Source organism: Charadrius vociferus, unplaced genomic scaffold (genome assembly GCF_000708025.1).
Source record: "Charadrius vociferus isolate BGI_N301 unplaced genomic scaffold, ASM70802v2 scaffold132, whole genome shotgun sequence".
Classification (NCBI taxonomy): Eukaryota; Metazoa; Chordata; class Aves; order Charadriiformes; family Charadriidae; genus Charadrius; species Charadrius vociferus.
The window spans coordinates 720,261-738,220 of record NW_009647028.1 but is presented as its reverse complement, the minus strand read 5'-3'; the positions used below and the strand labels follow the sequence as shown (position 1 = coordinate 738,220).

Here is a 17,960-nt window from a genome sequence, read left to right as displayed (position 1 = left end):
GGGGAGAGGGCGCCCCTGGCGGCGGGGCGGGGGCGCTCTGGGCCGGGCGGTGCGTCCATATGTCTTTATATATATGTGTGTGTATGTGTATGCGTATGCCTGGGCCTCACCTGCCGGGTGGAGCTCTGCCGCCTGCGGCCGTCGGCCTCAGCGTGGCCTCCCCGAGCGCTCACGAGGTTCCTAAGACCCTCACGCCTCTTCGTTAAGCTGCTCTGTTAATTTTCCAGGTCTGTAGTTTTCCACACAACGGCATTTCCCCCCCACCCAGACAGCCGCCGGCGAGTGTGGGCACCTGCCCACTGCGTTGCTTAGGCAGAGGTGGACCTCGGCTGAGGGGATTAATGGTCTGGAAAAGTCACATATTGGTGATTTAAGCATGCAGCATGGTCCAGGCTTGTTTGGCAAGCCCGTCTTGGGAGACCTTATCCCCAGCTTGGTTGCTCGTTAAAAACATTTATACACGGAGTCTGAGGGACTGGCCATCCCCAGGCAGGTGGCAACTGGGGACTGCCATCTGGCAATGAATAGGTACAAGACATGAGTTTATGAAGCGGGGAAGTGCGTGAAGCCTTTGCGACAGGGGAGAGCTAACTGAGTCAAGGCAGAGATGCAAAGGAGAGAGATGAGGGAGGGAGAGGAGAGGAGAAAGCAAGGGATGTTGAAGACACCTGTGTGCGCACAGGGAAATCCAACACCCTTTCTCTTTTTAAACTGGAAACAGGGCGAGGGGAAAGTTCAGGAATATCACATTGATCTGAAATGCTGGGTTTAAGTCTGACCATTAATCTTGCTGTTATATATAGCACTTGACTCACTTTCTTTTAAATATAAGGACATGACAGGATAACTTGACTTCGACTAGAAGATTCGGGCTTCGAGTGTTGGAAGAAGTTACTCCACCACAATGGCTGCATAGCTATTGCTGGAGTCTGTCTTGCTCTTGCGTTAAAGTTGATGCACGCTTTTTCCCATCAATATATGACAAAATAGGTTTTCCAGGGCCTCATTTAGCCTTCTCTTTTGCCACACCTTCACTGGAAGAGCCAGGTATCTTCAGTTTCTTCCTTGCTTTCTTCTTTGGTTTAAAGCGACTGAAAATATATATATATAAAATACATACACACACCAAACTCAAAGTTCAACAGCAAACACAGTTCATTAGTAGCATATCCCTGCTGTTAAGGGAGTTTATTAAAAGCATGAAGTATGTTAGCAGAGGAATGGCAAAAAGGGAGAAGAAAGACAGTTGGAAGATGATTAGAGGTGTCTCACTTGAAAGAACTGTGACTTAGTTTATGTACCCTTGCATCTTTAATGATTCATTAAAATATAAGATTGGTGATCTTTTGCCACCGTGAGTTTGGGGCTAAAATGCTGTTTGAGCTTATTGTTTCTTTGGTTTTCTTTTCTCTGCTGCGCCAGGAAATTTTTCTCTCCTGAGTGTATGAGATGATGCATAATGCAGAGGATTTCTGAGCTGGTTACCTCGTGTACTGAAAAACCTCGGGGTTTTGTATGGTGCATCCTTCACGTTTTGCAGCCTTAATCATGCATGAAAGGTCACTGACAAGGAGGAATACTAAATGCCTGTGTGTTTCATGCTGACATGTAAGCAGGCTTTGGTGTTTGGACTGTCACGTGGTAGACACAGAGCAAGTTGGAGATCCTGCAAGAATTTTATGGATTGTTTGGACCCCTGTCAGGGAAGCATGGGGCGAGGGAACGGAAATTGCACAGTTCCCTGGACAGCAGTTCCAGAAGATGCCTTAGTAATTGCTTGTATCACTTCAGTAAATATTTGGTATATATCGGGGTGTCTCTGAAACCAAGGAGTAGAAACAAGGGCAAGTGTTCATAAACTTTCTTCCTGGGGGTCTGGTTCCAGCCCGGAAACTTTCCTGTTCTCTAGTCTGAATTAGACTGTGTTTAAATTGATGTAATTGATAAGAAATGGGGACTGGAAGATTTTTAGCTGCAGGCTAGACTTCACATAAAGTCTGTATCTGCTGAAATAGTTCTTATAATTTCCTTACCATTGTAGGATTTTTCTCCTGTTTCCACTATTTGAGAGAAGGCGGCATGCTATTTCTGGAAATTTGGGATGGTCCTTTTGAGATTGCAGTTTTCAAATATTTCAACTGACAAATTGCTCTCTTGACTTCTTATAAACAGAACCAGCCTATGTATAGGGGGTTTGTGTGTGTAGTTTTGGTTATTCTTAGCAGCAATTGAAGCTCAGGAGGGTGGTCTAGTAGACTTAAATACTTTCAGTTTGTTTTTAACAGTTCTGAATTGCATGTACGTTTTAAACCAGAAATATATATTTTAAAAAAACCCAACCTTATTTTAAGAATAAAGAATTTAAAATGTTATTCTTATTGTGCCTATCCCTTTTTGAGCAAGCCTAAGGCAGCACATGAAGTACCACCCTGCAGCTTACTCTTTCTTGTTTTAATTCAGCAGAATGTTAGAAATCCCCCTCTCCTCTGCAGTGCTGGAGCACCGTAAAAGCCTGTCAAAAGGAGAATGCTTTAGTAGAGAGTTTCGGGAAATTCGTATGCCCTTGTGGTTCGGTTTTTTTTTTTTTTCATTTGGTTGGTTGTTTTCCCCCTTAGCATGTTTGCGACCAGCAAACATCACTGGCAGGGAAGTGATCTCATTGTATTGTCTCACAAGCACCCTAAGGTACGTGTGGTTTTCCCAGTAAGCATTTTCCTTCTCTCTTCCAGGGTCAATGCCTGCGTAGACGTGGTTCTGTCTGGTGTGAAGTTGTTAGAAGCACTCGGTCTGGAACCTGGGGATGGAAAAAATCATGCGGTCTTGAACTCCAGACAGGACCTGAAAGAAGCATTCGCTTACTTCATGGAAAAAGGGGCAGCGGCCGAGCGCTTCTTCAGTGACGCCGAGTCTTTCCATCACATTGCACGGACAGCCTCTGAGTACCCTGGTGCACAGGTAGGTCTTCCACCTGAAGATAAGCGTTGAGAAGCATGTTTCTTATTTTCTGCATCGTTGGTGACTCTCGTTCTCTGTCTAGTGACAGTGCAGATTGTTTAGGAAAGAAATCCATGCCATAGCTTGAGTGTGTTAATGACTTTCCACATAACTCGGCACCTGCTGCAAATAGAGGGGTTTTGAACAGTCTCTCCCTTGATTCCCAAGACTGAAATGTCAGTCCAAGATGCCTCTGTAAGAATACTGTGATATGGGAGCCAGATGGGGCTGATGCTGTAAAAGGCTCTAAGACCTTGTAATGAGGCAGGAAGGGAGGAAATAGATCCAAGCATTAGGAGTTGTAAATGTTCCGATCAGCTTCAGCTACTTAACACAGGATTTAAGTTCTCTCTAGAAGGAGGGGTGATGAAAAGAAATAAATTTTCTGAAGACTCCCTTTCCAAAAAGTTTTGTTGCTCTAATTTATACTGGGTCTTCTGAACCTAACTTGATACCTTGCTTGGCAGTTAGCTAATTTCTACAAACTGCTTAATGCCACCTTCTATGCGGTTCGCCAGCTGCTTCTGTAAATTGAAGAAGAGCTCTAAATGTTTTCCATTGGTCAAGACTCTCCTGTGTTGATTTGTTTCTCACCACCTTTGCTACGTTGGCTTTCTGGAATCACCTGATTGTTAGCTATATCCTTCTACAGCCTGTTTTCTGTCACCTCTGAGTGCCTGTGATCCTCATGACAATCTATATTCTTTGGTTTCAAAGCTCACATCGGAGTTGTCTTACTTGAAAGTTTGACGTTTCTTACCCGAAGAAACTTTCACAGTTCCGCTTGCTTTGTGTAGGCACAGGTAGCAGCTTTAACCTGGATTTCAAAGTGGAGGAAGTATTGGTGCAGTTTTTAAACAATTGCTTGTCAGCGTTGCTAGTAAACACAAGTTACCAACTGCCACAGAAAAGTTGCACAGAGCCAGGGGCTCTTTATGTTAGGAATTAATTGATTTGTACAGGGTTGTGAGTTACCTGATGGCAAATACTTAGATTAAGAAAAAGTCAGCAAACGCTCAACTTGTTGGTCTCGTGGAGAATTGTAAAACTGTTTTGCCTTCGCCCCCAATAAGCTTTATTAAGTTCTGTAATGCTAGACCCTTTTCTAAAAAGCTAAAATCTCTAGCCTATACTGAGGACGAAGCATGTATAAAGCTATCGAAGCAAGGGAATGCCCATACCTGCCTCCATTTGTTTTACAGCTTTACGTAGGAGGAAATGCTGCTCTCATTGGTCAGAAGCTCGCAACAAATCCAGACCTGAAGGTATGTGTTCCAGAAGTTTCATGCTATTTGCTTTTCTTTAATGAGGCTCAAACTACCTCCCTGTAGATTTTAGGGATCTTCCAGTTATTTCTTAGGTTGTGGTGGAACATATCGTTCGCCTTACAAATTGACAAGCATAGCTGATTATTATTTTTTTAATTTAATTGTTGTATTTTTAAAAAATCTATTGTCTAGGTAATGGCTTCCAGTTTATTGCTCCCTTAGGCTTATTTGCTTCTATCTTAATTTTCTCTCTAATAAATATGGGTCCCTGTGTCATCCTGATCCTCTTAATTTTTGCTCTCGTTTCATTTTGTAAAAGTTGGTTCCTCTTTTCAGGTGGCTGTGTTAAGGCCACATTGTTTGAAACAGATTGGTGTAAGATCCTCCATCCTTCAGTGAGGTTGTAAAAGTGAATGGAGTTTGGTTCTAATCCTGTGATAGCTTAAGTGAAGGTTTCTCTACAGTGCTTACCCAAACCCTGAAAGGAATACAATTTCCTGTACGCGGTTATTTTACGCATCAGCTACTGGTAGGAAGAGATGAGCAGATTTGGGACCAATACATATCAAGAACAGCTTTACACAAAATAAGATAGCTGCTTAAATGCACTGAAATACTGGCAAGGGACGTGACAGGGAAACCCTGATTGTTTTTTCTTGTTTTCTAGATCCTCCTTTGTGGCCCGGTGGGTCCTAAACTTCACGAACTACTTGATGACAATGTGGTTGTGCCACCTGAATCCATGCAGGAAAGAGATGAATTCCATCTTATCTTGGAGTATCAAGCAGGTACTTTGGGAACCCTGAACATCACTAAGATAGTCCTTGTTTTAAAGTTGTTTTTTTTGAATTGGTTAATTCCAGGATGACTGTGTAAGTTATCAGTACTGGCAGGTGTCACTGGACTAATCCGGTAATTCCCTGTGCTTCAGGGAGCTGTGGTAGGTGAACAGACATCTGAAAGTCTTTTGAAACACTTTTCCTTTGTAATACAGTTACTGTAAATATTGACTTATGCTGCTGTCATGCCATCCTTTTGGTTGTGTGCTTGTACGCTATGACCTATAGAAACCAAGTGGACTTTCCATTTTGTTGTGATGCGCAGCCTAAGCAGATGTGCTGGGTATCATTCTAAAGCTGTATGAACACGAAATAGTCCAATAACGTTCTCTGAAAACAGTAAGGTACCATTTAACTGCATGCAGATGAAATGCAGGGTAACCCTAATGTAATGGCTAAAACAAATCTGCGTGTATTTTATTGCTGTTATCAACCTGAACGCTTCCACTGGTCCTATCTCAAAATGCTCAGAAAGAGTTACATTGGTGTCACAGAAGAGGGAGTATTTGGCAAGGAGGGAGGCAAGAACCACCTAATTAAGCCTTTTCAGCAGCAAAACTAATGCGGAACAGCACCCAAAGCATGAACTCTGGTGGACTTCTGGCTGAAACAAGGTTACTATAACCAACAAGTGCCATTCCACAGTAGCACTTGTAAAATTACATTAATCTCTTAAGTAAATCTTAATTCTTCTTGCTCCTGGAAGCAGCCTGATTACATGATACATTAGTACATGATGTGTCCTTTTCTCAGCATCTTTCTTCTCAGGTGAGAACTGCCCTCCTGATGCAAAGCTGGGGATCTTTGTGCTAGACAGAGCTTTGCCATAAGCCTTTTCTGAAGAGGAGGTAGCACTGATGGCTGTTGATGCTGGTTTAGTGGCTTTTCCACGAACACTGGTCATATTCTCCCAACTATAACAGTGTGGGAGAGCTGAGTGAAGAAGGCTGGTTCTAAGGTGGAGACTCTGCCTGTAATAGCCCCAAAAATGCTTATATCTCATGAGCTTTGCATTAAAGCTGCCCTCTGTGACCTGTGTTTGTTTATTCCCTGACATTTCGTTCTGTCCAGTTACTGTAACTGGCCCAAGGAACGGCCTGCTGCCTGAACAGAGGTGCGGGTACAGATGGGAGGGCTGGCCAGTTGGACTGTGACTTGTGTAATTTGTATCCTCCCTAGGCTCACTGTCATTACCCTGTTTTCTCATGGCTCAGCGTCCCGGAGACGGAGCCCATTTAATTTGTGGTCTTATCCAGGAATAAAACCATTTACACGCACAGCACTGATGCAATGCTATTCTGCAGATTGTTTCTGGGAGCTGCGCAGTGGGGAACAGTAAGAGCCATGAGAATTTTCAGGGTGTACCTTCATGATCCAGCTTGAGTCTGGTTAACGGGTGGTTGTTGCCAGAAGGGGAAGGTCTCCCCTCTCTTTGCGCATCCTGCACACTCTAAACATTTGCCTTGAGCTGCCTGTGACACTCACCTAATTGCACGCTAAACTAATACAACTGATTAAAACATCACAAAGCTTGCAAAACTAAACAAGTATTGAATTTTCCTTCTGATCAGACAAGCATCTAAATAAGGCAGAGGGAGTGAATTGAAAGAATGAGAAAAAGAGCAAGACTACTTTTATGGCTGGCAGTAGCTGTTAATTGGACACAGACACTGTGAAAATGTGCCTTCAGGTTCCAGCAGGATCACAGAATCACAGTTCAGAGTTGGAAGGGACCTCTAGAGATCACCTAGTCCAACTCCCCTGCTAAAGCAGGATTGTCCAGAGCACATTACTCAGGACTGCTTCCAGGCGGGTCTTGAAAATCCCCAGAGGCGACTCCACAGCCTCCCTGGGCAGCCTTTTCCAGTGCTGTCACCCGAACGGTAAAGAAGTTTTTCCGTGTATTTGAATGGAACTTCCTACGTTCCAGCTTGTACCCATTGCCCCTCATCCTGTCACTGGGAACCACTGAAAAGAGTCTGGCTCCATCCTCCTTCAACCCACCCTTTAGATACTTGTATGCCATAATAATGTCTCCCCTCAGCCTTCTCTTCTCCAGGCTAAAGAGTCCCAGCGCTCTCAGCCTTTCCTCGTAAGGGAGATGCTCCAATCCCTCAATCATCTTAGTTGCCCTTTGTTGGACTCGCTCCAGCAGTTCCCTGTCCCTCTTGAACTGGGGAGGCCAAAACTGGACACAGTATTACAGTTGTGGCCTCACCAGTGCCGAGTAGAGGGGGAGAATGACCTCCCTCGACCTGCAGGTCACACTCTTCCCTATGCAGCCCAGGATTCCATTGGCCTTTTTGGCAGCAAGGGCACATTGCTGGCTCATGGATAATTTACTGTCTACCAGGACCTCTAGATCCTTCTCCTCAGAACTACTTCCTAGCAGGTCCACCCCTAACCTATACTGGTGCTTAGCATTCTTCCTCCCCAGGTGCAGGACCCTGCACTTGCTTTTGTTGAACCTCATGAGGTTCCTCTCTGCCCAGCTCTGCAGCCTGTCCAGGTCACGCTGGATGGCAGCACAGCCCTCTGGAGAGTCAGCCACCCCTCCCAGCTTGGTATCATCAGTGAACATGCTGAGGATACGCTCTGTCCCCTCATCCAGATCATTAATAAATATATATTGAACAAAATTGGACTGAGTATTGACCCCTGGGGGACACCACTGGTTACAGGCCTCCAACTAGACTCTGTGCTACTGATCACAACCCTAATATCCCAAAACAATCTCCAGATATGTGGCTGGATTTGCTTCTGAGTTAACGTGCTTCTCTTTGTTCCACCCTAGGTGAAGAGTGGGGACAAGTGAGAGCACCCAATGCCAACCGCTTCATCTTCTCCCATGACCTATCAAATGGCGCCTTAAATATGCTGGAAGTGTTTGTCTCCAGCTTGGATGAGTTTCAGCCAGATCTTGTGGTACTTTCAGGACTTCACATGATGGAAGGCCAGAGCAAGGAGATGCGGCAGAGACGACTTATGGAGGTAAGAGACTGGAACATCACCTTAACTTCCATTCAACAAATGCTTCATGGCAAACTTTTGGTTTCCCAGGCTTGAACTTGTAATTGGGCTCTGTCTTCAGATCTCCCACAAATCTTTTCAGTATTAGAATCATAGAATCATAGAATTGTCTAGGTTGGAAGAGACCCTTGGGATCATCGAGTCCAACGATCGACCCTACTCTACAAAGTTCTCCTCTACACCATATCCCCCAACACCACATCTAAACATCTCTTAAACACATCCAGGGATGGTGACTCAACCCCCTCCCTGGGCAGCCTATTCCAGTGCCCAACCACTCTTTCTGTGAAAAATTCTTTCCTAATGTTCAGTCTAAATCTACCCTGTTGGAGCTTGAAGCCATTCCCTCTTGTTCTGTCATTAATTACCTGTGAGAAGAGACCAGCACATGCTAAAAGAAGAATGTGAATTGTAGGAATGGCAAAAATCTAATCCTGTAACACTAATGTTTCTTGGATTCAGTGGATTGTCTAGGGGAAAAAAGGTATGGTCTGGCTGGACTACGGTGATGTAGTTACTGGAGCTTATCTAGTGGCTAAATTACTCTTTTTTCTATCCCAGATGCTAAGGTGATCAGGGTTATAATCAAGATTTCCATTCTTTAAGCAGCATCTGTGCTACATAATCCAAGAGACAGCCTTCTCATCAGAGTCCAATAGAGCTACACCAAGTTTTCTTTTTATTTACAGATCATTGCCTGTCTCACAGCTGAGTGCCCTTCCTGATGCAATACACGAGCCTTTTTTTTCCCCCCCTTTTTCTCTGTTCTAGGATCAGCTGTTCTACGGCTGCTTCAGACTGGCGAGGTTTCTGAATTAGTCCATTAGAAAAGTGCTGCGTTGGGTGCAGATTAGGGTTAAATACGGTTTTCCTGCTCTGGGATTCTGAAAACTAGAAGTTATTTTTATTTCTTCTCCTTAGCAGTACATTCTGGCACTTGAGAGATATCGTGTTTATATCCATACCTGAGAAGATGAAACTGTGTATCTCTGAGTTAAAACCCCTTTGTTCCTTCTGTTTCTTAATGAATATATGTTTTAGGGTGTTGTGGTTTGTTTTGGTTTTTTTCTTTTCTTGTACCCCTGTAGGCTGTGGCCTCCATCTCCGATATCCCCACAGACATTCCCATACACCTGGAGCTGGCCAGCATGACTGATCAAGATTTTATGAGCAACATTATGCATCAGGTAATGAAAATGAAAGGGCATGCTCTTTTCAGCAGTTTCCTTTTCTTCAGTATCACAATGCGCAGACTGGTGGATGAATATAGACATGAAAACTTTAAAATTAGGGCTATCCATTTAGAGGTAAAATTGAGAACTTGGGTTTAATGTCTGCTATTGCGTTCTGAATGTTTCTGTTTTCTCTCCTGAGCCTTACCAGAGTCTTCTCCGTGAAGTGAAGGAGAACTGTAACGACTTGTGGCTTAGCAGAAGACAGATCTGTTTTCTTTAGCTCAGAGAGAGTATTCAATTTAGATAAGTCTCTTTGAGAAGTTTCATTTAGGAGGTGTCTTACAATGCTCTCGGTTGATCATCAGACCGTTTTCAGCGAGGAATAAGGACTTTTTGCAGATCTGAGTTTACTCAACAAGTGTATTCAGTAAAAATACCATGCAACAAAGCTGGGCTCTGTTCTCTGAAGCAAAGATTTTTTGCAGTCAGGGGGTGAAATCGACCCAGGAGAATACTCACAACTCCACAGACACAAGTACCTTTGGCTGGTTTGGATTTAGCAGGCTTGCAGATTTCTACAAAAAACAGGATCTGAATTTGAGCTGAGTTTATAATTTAAGAAAAACTATTTCTTTGGAGAATTTCTTTCCTGAGATCCGAATGGTTCCTTGTTTAGCTTGACACAGCTCTAATCTCAGTGTTATGAGTGTTTCATGTGGATCTGATGTTTTGTTACTTTTTAACGTCAGAGTTTGTGTCTACAAAATTAACTGCACAAAATGAGCATACACCCTTGTGAAATGTTTTCTTGGCTAAGTAATTCTTGCAAACTTGTTGAATTGGGGAATCTTGTGCAGTGACTGCTGTCTGCATCTCCCCAGGAAACTGGGTGCTGTCTTCTGCTGAGCATGCTGGCGATAGAGCCAGTGACACAGTATTGTAAAAACAATACCCTGAAGGAGGAAGACCAACGTCTGATTCTGTCTCTGAGGGAAAAACTGTTGTTCCTGTGTTTCTGTTAGCAGGTCTTTCCCCTGGTGAACTCCATTGGGCTCAACGAACAGGAGCTGCTGTTCCTCACACAGGCTGCCTCTGGTCCCCACGCCTCCCTTGCTTCCTGGAGCGGAGTTCCCGACGTGGGTGTAGTCAGCGACATTCTCTTCTGGATCCTGAAGGAGCACGGGAAGACGGCGACACGGGCCTCTGATCTCACACGGATCCACTTCCACACCCTGGCCTACCACATCCTCGTCACAGTGGATGGGTACTGGGGCAACCAGATTGCTGCCGTGGCTGCCGGAGCCAGAGCAGCAGGGACTCAGGCCTGCGCGACCGACATCATTGACACCGCCAAAGTCTTTCTTAAAGCTCCTTTGGAGTTTGTGACCTCCCAGATTGAGGCACCTTCCCAAATCTCTTTAAACCCAGATGAGCCGGTGGTGCATTGGCACAGAGAAGGCATCTCATTCCATTTCACTCCCGTTTTGGTGTGTAAAGATCCTGTCCGGACCGTGGGCCTTGGGGATGCTATTTCAGCTGAAGGACTCCTATACTCAGAAGTATATCCTCAATAGAAAACAAAGACCCTCCTTTTTCTCCAATACTGTACGGTGTCTGAGGAACCATGGTGTTCTCCTTAGGATTTCAGCCAGTGATGGTATAGGAACAGAATGAGGGTGCGGTGTGTTTTCTGGATATAACTGAAAAAGAGCCAAAGAATAATTCCAGGTATAAACTGTCAGATACATTCCAGTCACTTGGCGGTGACTTGAACGTTTCACATTTCGGTGCAGATGTTTTAGTATTTAATGTGAAAATTGGTTTTGCTTTGTCTTAAGCATGCGGGGAGGGAAACAAATATCAAAATCCCTGTTTGGCATAGGTTTGCTGTTTGTAACTCTGAACGGATCTTGTCTGTCAGTGCTGGAAAGTGCGGCAGCCAGAATTTCCTGCGTGTGGATCCCGGGGAGAGCACAGCAGTGCTTGGCCCTGTCTTGCCTCCGATAAATTAAAAATAAAAGGCTCTTGCATTATCTGCTCACAGCACGTTGCTGCGTGGCAAGAGCAAACCTTCCGCTTGCTTGGTGTGATGATGACATCTTTTACTGATGAAATTACCTCTCAGCCTCCGTGCCCCCAGCACTGGAGGGAGCCAGAGTCCCGAAATGTGATGCACGCTGTACCTGCTCCTTAATCTACGCAGCCTTGAGTCAGGTTTTCTCTGTGCATTTATTTTGGGTATCTGTTGTCTCTGTGACTAAAGGTAGTCAACTGAGCCCTAGTAGCCCATCCTCAGGTTTTGGGCAATTAGAAGTGAAGATAATCAGGGTTTATATTTGGGGAGACAGCTTTATCCTCTTGCCAGGTAAACTACAAAACGTTACCTGTGTTTGCTGTACACTAAATGCCAAGAGTTCCAGCCAGGGGGGCTCACAGCTGATGTTCTTTGCTAACAGTGGGTGCTTCTAGCTGGTAATTTACAGAAAAGCTTTTGAGTGCTGGAGACTAATTTTTTTGTTTGCAAATGGTTGTGCAATTTTCTTCAGTTTCCCTGCCTTGCATTCAGAAGGGTTAATATATTAGGGAAGGTCCTTCCACAGGCTCAAAAGCTGCAACAGCGTTTTCCAGGTAAGACTGAAGTGAGGAGGGCTTTTTTAGGGTTTGGTTTTGGTGTTTGGTTTTTTATTTTTCTTTGACTAGATCACTGGTAGTTTCTTTACTCTGGACAGCCTTTGAAATTAAAAAAGTAGAACCATGTGTCTTTGTTAAATACTTAGCTTAAATCTTTTCCTCTTCGTAGTAGCACCCTATGGATTGCATAGTACCAGCATTTATTTTTTTTTTTTGTCTCTTTCAAGTGTGATTTTGTCTCTGTCCACTTCCGGGAACTTCAAGTGTATTTGCATAGCCATCATACGCATTTTTTTCAGTATAACTGGATTAAGTGCAATCAGCATGTCTATGCAAGCCTGTGCTGTACCAGAACTAGCAGGAGGTCGCTTTAGGTCAGTCTTTGCATCTGAATGGAGAGGAAGAGGGTCCCTATCACTTAGGCTGGAGTGATCTGTTTCGGTAACACTGTCATAGTGCCATCAGTGATATTTTCCTGTTGGAAAATGCCATCGTGAATGCTCTGTAAGGATAAAAATTGACAGCTGTTGTAACTTGTACTGACTTAGCACACAATGCTGTCTGTCAATGTATATTTAACTTCTGCTTTCCCTCTAAGCAAAGTCTTCTGTGTTGTACCGGAGGAGAAATACAGTCAGTGCCATGTTTGCCTGCAGCTTATCCCATCCTGATCTTCTGTTGAGTCTTGGCATTTATCTTGGTGCCGGATCTACTAAAGACTGGAAGTATTTCTATCCAGATTTTTTTTATTATTATTATTATTATTATTATTATTATTATTGATAAGTTGTAGCATGGGACTTGGAGTTCTGGTTTAGTCTTCCTACAGAAAAAATAAATAAAGAAGTTCTCCTTTCATCTGTTCAAAAGGTCTGAGGCCATTAGCAGGGTTATTTTGCAACCTTTGATCGTAGCCTTCTGGCACAGCACCCCGAGGACCACCAAAGGCCACGCATCCTGCCAGCTGGAGAACTAATCCTTTGCTTACGCTAGGTCCCACTTTCCTGACGCTGGGCCAAGCTGTGGGGATTCTGGAGTTGGAAACAAAACAAAACAAAATACACACAAGCTGTCACCAGCAACAGTCCCGCTGCTGTATTTCACTCCTCTCTTCCTAAAGCATTTGCAGGGATGCGAGGCTGATTGGACTGGCATTGCTGTATGGCCACTTAAAGTCACAGAACTGCACTAATAGAACTTGTCCAAGGGTAAGTTACGCTTTGATTTAACAGGATTGTTATAGGCCTAAATTACCTCTCTTTTTTTTTTTTTCTTTTTTAAAACTACTTTAAATAAATAACTGTTTAAAAAAAAAAAAGAAGTATGAAAAAGGGGTTTATTGCTTAGAATTCATCTGGGCCTAAAAGCTAAACTCTGATTGTTATTAACTCCTCCTTTCCGCTGCTCCTGTTCTTTCTTACCAGGTGATATTTCTTCTTTGGCCCACTGTCGGTGTGCTGTGAAGGCTGCCTGGCACTGGGAGTCACTTCTCGAACAACAGTAGCTCGCGATGGCTAGACTGCTGCTCTATCTATATATCTGCTTTGATCAGGCACATATTGCTCGCCTGGTCCCCAAATTCACTTACCAAGGATGATTCTTAACAAGCGTGACCTGCTAATCAGACGTGCCGTTGGTATCCCTGATTAAGTTTTGAAACCATCTATATGATAATCAAACTGAATTGAATGGCGGGACCCAGCAGCCCATCTTCACTTCGTGTTTCACATGCTGTGAACACAATGCGCTTAACTTCCCTCTGCCTTCCAAAGTTAATTACAATAAGGGTTGTGGAGTCTCTTGAAATCCTTTTCCTGCACGTGTAGGGTGTCTCGCACCTCTGCACAGCTACAGCAGCAACAACAAAGCAAAGCTGATTTAACAGACCTTGCTGAACAACAGAAATGGAAATTGCTGGGGAGGGGTGGGGTGGGGGGTGGAGAGGCGCTTAACTTCCCTCTGCCTTCCAAAGTTAATTACAATAAGGGTTGTGGAGTCTCTTGAAATCCTTTTCCTGCACGTGTAGGGTGTCTCGCACCTCTGCACAGCTACAGCAGCAACAACAAAGCAAAGCTGATTTAACAGACCTTGCTGAACAACAGAAATGGAAATTGCTGGGGAGGGGTGGGGTGGGGGGTGGAGAGGGTTTCTCTCCTGTATAGGGAGAAAAAAGACCTAGTGAAATTTCTAGTGACTGTGAGCTTTGGTTGATTGGTTTGGGTTTTTTGTAAAATACAAAAGTCCATGGTAGGGGAGGGATTTTTAAACAAATTTATCTAATGGATTCTAAAAATCCAGATCTCTGTTCACCACAAAGAAACAAAACAGTTGCAAAAATACCAAAGCTTCAAAACCAGGCTTGAAATAATCTCTGCTTTCCCCTGATCCTCTCTGTCTTTACAAATTCTGTTTGTTCTCGTGCCTTATTCATACCTTGAAATCCAGAGTGACGGATGACTCAAACCTCAGCTACCCTTGCACTCCCAAACAGAACGGTTTCCACTGGAAATGTTTATTCACACACATTTTGCTGCAGATGCAATAGATGAGCTCATCGTGGTGACAGTAAGCTAGCGGCTCTCCACGTGATAAAAACTTGCACATGTGGACATTTTCACTTCTGTGTGCCTGTATCCAGTGCAGCCACGTTGTTTTGGTTCTTTTCTTACCCTTGATCAAAAACGAGCAATGCTTCCTACCTTTCCTCCATGTGTTGCTCACTTAAGGCCAAGCAGTGGGTTATTTAAGATGCGTGAATCACGGGAGGCCGACACGTTGAAAGGTGTTCCTTCTCTGCTGTGCCCACAGCAATGTGTGATAGCTGCCCTGGCCATGGAAGAGCCCAGCCCAAATCCAACTCTTTCTAGTTTAAAGCCTCTTTAGTATTTTTTCTCTCCAGGGGCATTTTGTAGCATTGCTAAGGAATTACTTGATTTTCTTTACTTCTGTGTTCCTTGGTTATCTCCTGTTGTGGCATGTGAGATCCGGTTAAGTTCACTCTTTTCTCATGACGTCCTTTTTACAGAAATGGTGCTGAAATTTTCCATCTTAGTGTTGCCTCTAGCAAGGACTTCAGGAGCTGCTTTGACCTTGGTCAGTTGTTGCTTTAGAGCCCAACTCCACTTCTCAGCTGCTGGAATCCAAAGCTTGGCTGGCAGCACAGCGCTAGATCCATTTCCAAAACCTGACAGAAACGTGTACGGATGGGCCATCAGTTACCTTCAGCCCAAGTTTAGTTTAAACCTAGTTAGCCTAAGGTAGGGGTTGCTTTTCGTACCTGTCTCTGTAGCACACCTCCCAAGGACAATAACAGAAATAAAAAGTAGATTTTTAAACTGTGAAATCCACTGATGCTACTTGCGGTTGGCTTTTTTTTCTTATTCTGTAATCATATACTGAATTATCAGGAATGGTGTGCCATGGGGTGACCCTTCCGGTCGTGTCCTGAGAAAAAAGTTCAAATGAATACTGGGGCCGTTTTTGCGAGAATGGTACAAGGGACCGTAACTCCTTCCGGTTACCCTTTTAGGGTTGTTTCTGCCTCTGTGCTGTTGAGCTCTTTGTTGGAGCTTGCAGCACAGGTGAAAGCTGATGCTGTTGCCATCATGCAAGCAGCTAAACTCCCTCTGCGCTGGGATTTGGTACTGGCTGCTGATGCACGTGCTTGGAGCAATCTGTTCTGAACCACGCTGTCAAGCGCTTCTGTCACACAGTGTGCGGCATTGCTATTTCCGGTGAAAGGAAACTCATCAAGTTTTGGAGTACGTTCGGAAGAACAGTAGAAAACTGGAGGAAAACACTGAATTGATCTGAAAATACTGAATTGAATATGGCTTTAGTTGGATTGTTCTTGTGTCTTCCATTAAATCAGTATTTGAACATGAATGTTTGTTTCAAGTCATATTAACTTCTCTAGTGCAATTAATGTTTATTAAAAGCATACAGTTAGGTTTTAAACCTGCGATCACACCAAAGTTTTTAATGTTTAAAAAAAAAAAAAAATCCATCTATAGACTCATTAGTTAAAACCAGCTAGAACAGACACCAAATCAAAGACTGCCTCACGTTTTTCCTTCAAGCACTAATGAGGTCACTAGAGAGAGAAATGACAATATTAAAGGTTCTCCTTGCTCTTTGTTTTTAAAGTTTGAGGGATAAGGGGCAGAGGAAACCTATTTGCACCCAGCTGTTTCGCGTAGTGTATCCCTTGGCCGGCTCTCAGCCCGCACTCCTGTCTGCTTTCTGCTCCAGCAACACTGAGCCTGATTAAACTCTTCACTAAAACTTCATCTTAGAGCCAGAACAATTGTTCTCCTGTCTGTTCAGCGATGTCAGATGAAGTTCTCTTCTGTAACAGATGGAGCAGTTTCTTGTGTAATATCTCAGGTGGATCCTAAGCGCCGACCAGGCTGAATTCTCAGGGAGTTATTGATCCAGACTCTAGTGGGAGGATGTTCTCTCAGCAAAGGAAACAAACGCGGGTTGGAAATAGCACGCGTGGCCATTACCTTCTGTGCCGGCAGCTCGGGAAGGCGTCTGTTCCAAACGGCTTCGCTGTCGCTTTGAAAACCCAGCCTGGTATCAGCCTTTGCTGAGAAGAGCTCGGAGCAGCTGAAGAATACAAATGCTGGCAGCTAAGGGGGAATGATCTCATTAAAATGCAAGGAGGGGGGAAACCTAAAAAAAATACCCTGAAAACCTCCCCTAGGAATTTCTCAGGAAAGCTGCTCCTTAGTGCAGCCTGGGTCAAGCTGGGTTCAAAGCTCACCTGTATCTTTCATTAAAAAAAAAAACACTGGTTTTTGTGCAGTTTGGTTTGAGTAGTAAAGCTTTCCTTGTAGCAGAACTGTGTTTTGTATTATATAAAACGGTCTTGGCAGATGAACTACTTGTTAAAACGTGTTTTTTTGTAGGGCATTTATGTGTGGAGCTTATTATTTTAGTCAAGTTTGTTCTTCTTCACTCAGCACTGAGGCTTGTCTGTCCCTGTAGAAGAGGCTTTGCCAACTGCAACCCACTTCCAAAATGGGAAGTCTAAATTTTTAACATTTTAGGCAAGACCAGGATGCTGAGTAGGACCCAGCGTCCACCTTGCTTAGTACTGCCAGGGCAGGATGGCATACAGGAGTGTGGCAAGTAGACACTAACACGGCCCATAGCATAAATCAGCATCCAGTTGCCTCAGGGACCTCGAAACCAGAGTCGTCTGGGTTGAATACACGTTGCTGGATGGACAGATCATTCCTCGTGGCTGAAACAAGGTCTTGCTAATTGAGTGTCTCCTAGTTTGTTTCCTGTGAGGAAGTCGAGCGGCATTCTGCCTTGTAAGCTGCGTGAGTTAACCTGGTTAATGATATACATTTTTCTAAAAAGGGAAAAAAAAAGTCCTAAAGCAGATGGTTTCTACTTCCCTAGAAATTAAGCTCATTATTCTTTTCCATCTTCTTAAAATTTCAATTATAGGGGGAAAAGAGAAGATCAGAATTATGGCTGATGCCAGAAACAGGTTTTGGAACATAAGGTATGATTTCCAAAATCCATAATTTCAATTGGAAGACCAGTCCGGCCCCATTCTCATCATTAGATAGCAGAAGAAAAAGCTCTCCATAAGCACGTGCCATCATCACAGTACCCAGGGGGAAGAGAGGGGACAAGACGAGGAATTGCAGTTCTATTTATTACCCAACTGTAATTACGTGTTTAAAAATGCTTCCTTAGACACAAAGCTCCCTTCTGCTCTGTTCAAATCCAGACAGTACCAAGGTGCTACTGCTTCTTTTCACAGAAGGGGAACTGGTTAATCGTCTGCATAAGCTGTTCACCAAAATATATACATTTATTTTAAATACCTTTACAGTACCTCCAAACGTAGTATACCCGATGTACTCACGTGTAACATTTACCCTATAAAAGCATCCTAACAGCCAAGAAAGTAATACCGGTGGGACTGGGAGAGAGATCTTTGACCGTTCCTTGTCTCTGCTGGGCCGTAAGTTGAGGACAGCGGTGGGACGAGGGCGTTC

The 17,960-nt window shown here is 43.9% G+C and overlaps 1 protein-coding gene across 1 annotated transcript in view; it reads left to right on the top strand.

Annotated features, from left to right (window-relative positions):
* ADPGK (ADP-dependent glucokinase) overlaps window positions 1–10,880 on the top strand; it is an 88,806-nt gene extending 77,926 nt beyond the window's left edge. The window contains exons 3-8 of the mRNA XM_009895577.1: window positions 2,730–2,955; window positions 4,197–4,259; window positions 4,930–5,050; window positions 7,896–8,092; window positions 9,220–9,318; window positions 10,332–10,880. Coding sequence (XP_009893879.1) covers window positions 2,730–2,955; window positions 4,197–4,259; window positions 4,930–5,050; window positions 7,896–8,092; window positions 9,220–9,318; window positions 10,332–10,880 — 1,255 coding nt within the window. The remainder of the gene's footprint in view (window positions 1–2,729; window positions 2,956–4,196; window positions 4,260–4,929; window positions 5,051–7,895; window positions 8,093–9,219; window positions 9,319–10,331) is intronic.
* Window positions 10,881–17,960: the final 7,080 nt, after the last annotated feature.